Source organism: Lathyrus oleraceus, chromosome 7 (assembly GCF_024323335.1).
Source record: "Lathyrus oleraceus cultivar Zhongwan6 chromosome 7, CAAS_Psat_ZW6_1.0, whole genome shotgun sequence".
Lineage (NCBI taxonomy): Eukaryota > Viridiplantae > Streptophyta > Magnoliopsida > Fabales > Fabaceae > Lathyrus > Lathyrus oleraceus.
In genome coordinates this window covers 250,114,200-250,118,722 of record NC_066585.1, presented here as the reverse complement: position 1 = coordinate 250,118,722, position 4,523 = coordinate 250,114,200, and the positions used below count along the sequence as shown (strand labels likewise).

General features: G+C 38.5%; 1 protein-coding gene across 1 annotated transcript; it reads right to left on the bottom strand.

The window, feature by feature from the left end:
* Nucleotides 1–411: 411 nt before the first annotated feature.
* Nucleotides 412–994, bottom strand: LOC127106938 (uncharacterized). The gene is made up of 2 exons (XM_051044237.1): nucleotides 907–994; nucleotides 412–533 (listed from the first exon to the last, which is right to left on the bottom strand). The coding sequence occupies exons 1-2, from the start codon at nucleotides 992–994 to the stop codon at nucleotides 412–414; spliced, it is 210 nt and encodes a 69-aa protein (XP_050900194.1).
* Between the last annotated feature and the right edge of the window lie 3,529 nt (nucleotides 995–4,523).

Genomic DNA, 4,523 nt, shown 5'->3' with positions numbered 1-4,523 from the left:
GATTCTATTTTAGTGAATTTCCTTCCTGGCTTGTTAGCCCCCAGATGTAGGTGAGTTGGACCGAACTGGGTTAACAATTGCTTGTGTATCTTGCATTACTATTCTCTATCTATATTCTGTTTGCATTACTCTGATATTAGTGTCGTGACATTACCTTTGACATCTCATATCTGATACCAGAATTTCAATATGACGTAGCTCTTGAAAACAGCTACTAGTAAGTCATAAGTTATAAATACATACTCCTATCTTATTAATTCCAAATACCAATCTTGTTATTAATTCCAAATACCACTCTAATAATTGTAAAGAAAAGTACATCAAATATTCCAAAAGATAAAGACGAACATAACTTCAAACCACACCAGAACTAAAATTAAAGGAAGGCTATAATAATTTGATGAAAATGAGTTAACCATTGTTGATATGAACACCAATGGCAATAAGAAAGATTGTAATGAGTCCAAAAAAGATAATTGTATGAACCAAAATAGATACACCACTAGTATTGCAGATGAAGTAATGATATTCTACTGTTTTGGTGTTTATATTTTGTTTTTGATTTTGTGTGTCTGTGTGTGGGACTATATGCAGATCTTAGAAGGACTTCTTAAGCTACCTGACAACAAGAAATGTGCAGACTGTTGGACCAAGTATACACTTTTCACAAACCATTATTTTATATTGATTAAGAATACACACTGATGTTTTTATTTTTGTTTCATGAAGCTTAAACTACTACAATAGTTCATTCAATTCAATAGGTTCTTTTTCATACTACGATTGTACTTTTAGTACTTCTATTACTTGTACCAACTCGGAGACTAACTGTGCACCTTATGTTCGCCGAGCATGGTTATAGGTATCTTACAAAACATGCGAGTCAGCGATACTTTCAGCTATTACTTGTACCACTAGTATGCATGTTCAACAAGCCTGGACTTAGTAACACAAACAGCACCACTGCTATCACCACTGGACCCCAATCTGCCATTATACTACTATAGTAGTTATTTTCTTTAATTTATTTTATCAAAAACAAAATTCAAAAATTTCAACTATGTGGTCGACGAAGAGAAAGCTGAAACTTACCTGAACCGTGTGACCGACGAAGAGAGAGGCCAGATCAACGAAGAGAGAGGTGAGACTAGAGAGTGAAACCGTTTGTGAGGCTGATGAAGAGATAGATATAATTTCCAGAGAATAACTCAGTTTGACGAAGAGATCAATGTAACCCTAATTTTGGTATGGGCCTAAGATTATTAATTATTTGTTCTTAACTTATACCCGCCCGCGGGCTGTCCGCGACCGCCCTAGGCCCACCCCATTTTTTTGTGGGGCGGGGCGGGGCGAACATACATAAATACGCGGGTACAAAATCCAGGCTCGGCCCGCCAAAAATGACGGGTAAAACGGGCATGGCCCGCGGGCCGGGCCCATTTTGCCACCCCTACATATATGCATAAGATGATAAAATTTGAAGTGTCCCTTGAAGTACTTGATTAATTAGTGAAGAAGCTTGTTGAAGAAGTTACTCAAGATACCCAAATGAACTAGGGTTCCCAAGGCAAACCAACTCCAAACTCTTGAAGAATGCTTGATCAAAAATAACATGTAGAGATCATGGGGACTCATATATGATGCCTAGAACCATTGTGGATCATTCCTTGGTTGTACTCTTAGCAATGAGGGTCTTAAACCCTAGATATGAACTTAATAGATCTATGGTGATCATGCCCTACTTACAAAAGAGTTACACAAATGAAAAGACATATTTTTGGGTATTTTGGTTAGTAAATGATAAAATACAAAGTATGATACAATCACATGGTGCTTGGTGATCTTTCCCAATACAAACCCAATGAATGAGATGTGAGCAGGATTCCAAGGTATGATCCCAATGCCAATGCATATGATGAGAAAGCATGAGGGGTCTTAGGGTCAAAATTGGGGTCTTACAATTACACCCTGGGGAACATTCTGTTATAGAGTGATGCCTTTCGATTTAAAGAATGCTGGTGCAATATACAAGAGAGCAATGACCATTATTTTTCATGATATGATGCATAAAGAGATCGAAGTCTATGTTGATGATATGATTGCTAAATCCAATGATGAAGAAGTGCATTTTGAGCATTTGTTGAAGCTATTCCAGCATTTGAGGAAGTACAAACTCCACTTGAATCCCAATAAATGTACATTTGGTGTTCGTTCTTGTAAGATGTTGGGCTTTATTGTCAATGAGAAGGGTATTAAAGTTGATCATGCCGAGGTCAAGGTAATACAAGAGATGCCTGCGCCCAAAACTGAGAAGCAAGTTAGTGGTTTTCTCTGCCACTTGAACTATATCTCCAAATTCATTTCGTATATGACTGCCACATGTGCGCCAATCAAGTATATTTTTGACTAGGAGGGTTTCCCATTGGCAGATGTTGCTATTAGAGTATGATATTGAATACCGATCTCAAAAAGCTATTAAAGGTAGTGTTTTGGCTGACCATTTGGCACACCAACCTATTGAATATTATCAGTTAGTGAAGTATGATTTTCTTGATGAAGAGATTTTGTACATAAAGATGAAAGATTGTGATGAACCATTGCTTGAAGAAGGGTCAGAACCTGGTTCCCGTTGGGGCATGATATTTGATGGAGTTGTTAATCAGTATGGTAATGGCATTGGGGCAGTAATTATTACTCCTCAAGGCACTCATTTTCCATTTACAGCTAGATTGAATTTCAAGTGTACAAACAATATGGCTGAGTATGGAGCTTGCATTATGGGGCTTAAAGAGGCCATTGATCTCAGAATCAAGTATTTGGATGTCTATGGAGATTCAGCTTTGGTCGTGAATCAGATCAAAGGTGAATGGGAGCCATGTTGTTATGGCATGGAAGTTATGCTCCCGGCAGAGGTCGAGATCCCATTATTGCGTGTCTTGATGGAAGCCATGTTGACTGAGGTTGAATGGTGTAAAACCAGGTATGATCAGTTGAATTTGATCGAAGAGAAGAGGTTAACTGCCATGTGTCATGGTCAGTTATATCAGCAGAGAATGAAGAAAGCATTTGATAAGAAAGTCAGGCCTCGTGTGTTCAGAGAAGGTGACCTTGTGCTTAAGAAAATCTTATCTTTCAAACCTGATGCTAGGGGCAAATGGACTCCTAATTATGAAGGCCCATATGTCGTTAAAAGAGCCTTTTTGGATGATGCTTTGATTCTTACAACTATGGATGGTGAAGAGTTCACCCGTCTTCAGAATGCCAATGTAGTCAAGAAATACTTCGCCTAAAGAGAAAAAGAACAACTCGCAAAGTTGAAAACCGGAAAGGGCGGCTTAGGAAAAAATGAGCATCTCGGTGGATTGAAACCCGAAAGGGCGATCCAGGAAAAAGTTAGAGATATAAAATAGAAGATATTTATCCCAATAAATTGAATACCCCACCTTGGGGAAATTTGTGCAAAAATTAGGGAATATCGCATGTAACTACATCCTGTTAATCTTCAGTCTTGAAGACTTTCTTGAGCACGATAGTTGGTTTTGATTCATCTTCAGCCAAAGCCAAGAGCACAATGGATATTGATGACGGTAGAAGGATTAGTGATCATTGTATTCAATGTAGCCCTTTTCCATGTAAATTACCATTTTTCAACTTTTGTAAAGATCTATGGAGTCTTGTCATTTACAGACTACCATCTGAAGCTAGCAGAAATATACTCGAACATAGCGCATGCTTGAACATACAACAGAGTCACCATCAAACTTTATTTATCCCCAAAGGGAAGGGAAAACATCGATAAAACTCAGGGGAAAGAGATATACTGGGTAAGGATGTCGGTTATGCAAGGGGAAGGTATTAGCACCCCAAACATCCATGGTACTCCATGGGAACCGTTTTGATTGTTCTCGCTCAAATAGGTGTTAACTAAAGATTACTCGTAAAAGAATGGAGGGAAAGGAAAGAAATAGATAGAGTGCTCGATGAGGATTGGGGCCCTCATGCCAACGTATCCTCATAGTGCAATGAGGAATTCAGAGCTTCGTAGTTCAAGGAACTAGAGGCAGGAGGTGAAAAGGAGTGTGATCGAATGTATGACTTAAGCCAAAGAATAATTTTGCTTGAACTCCAACAAGGGGTGAAAATGTGAACCCAATAGTAAAACTGGTGTGTACCAACAAGTGAGGGCATATAGCACTTGTATCACTATATTGGGATAACCGAAAAGAAAGGGTTGCCTAAGCACGACTGCAAAGTAAGTAAAGAGATGTTTGTCTAAGCAACAGGGTCTGACAAGACAAACAAATTGGCTCTTAGTTCACAAAAAGGGGTACAAGATGGAGCACAAAGGTATAGTGTATTTGGCTTAAAGATAATTGGTATATCACATGGAATGAATGAAGGTAGAGTATGAAGGTATCATGGAAATGAATGGAGTGAAGTGACCGAAGTCACTGAATAGGGTATCGGGTGATAAGTGACCGAAGAAATATTATTTGAAATCGAAAGGTGAGAGTGTGTTGGAA

Coding starts and splice junctions, on each gene's coding strand:
- LOC127106938 (XM_051044237.1), bottom strand. CDS start 994: ATGGCAGATTGGGGTCCAGTGGTGATAGCAGTGGTGCTGTTTGTGTTA. Junction 534..906: donor CATGCATACTAGTGGTACAA/GTAATAGCTGAA, acceptor ACACCAAAACAG/TAGAATATCATTACTTCATC.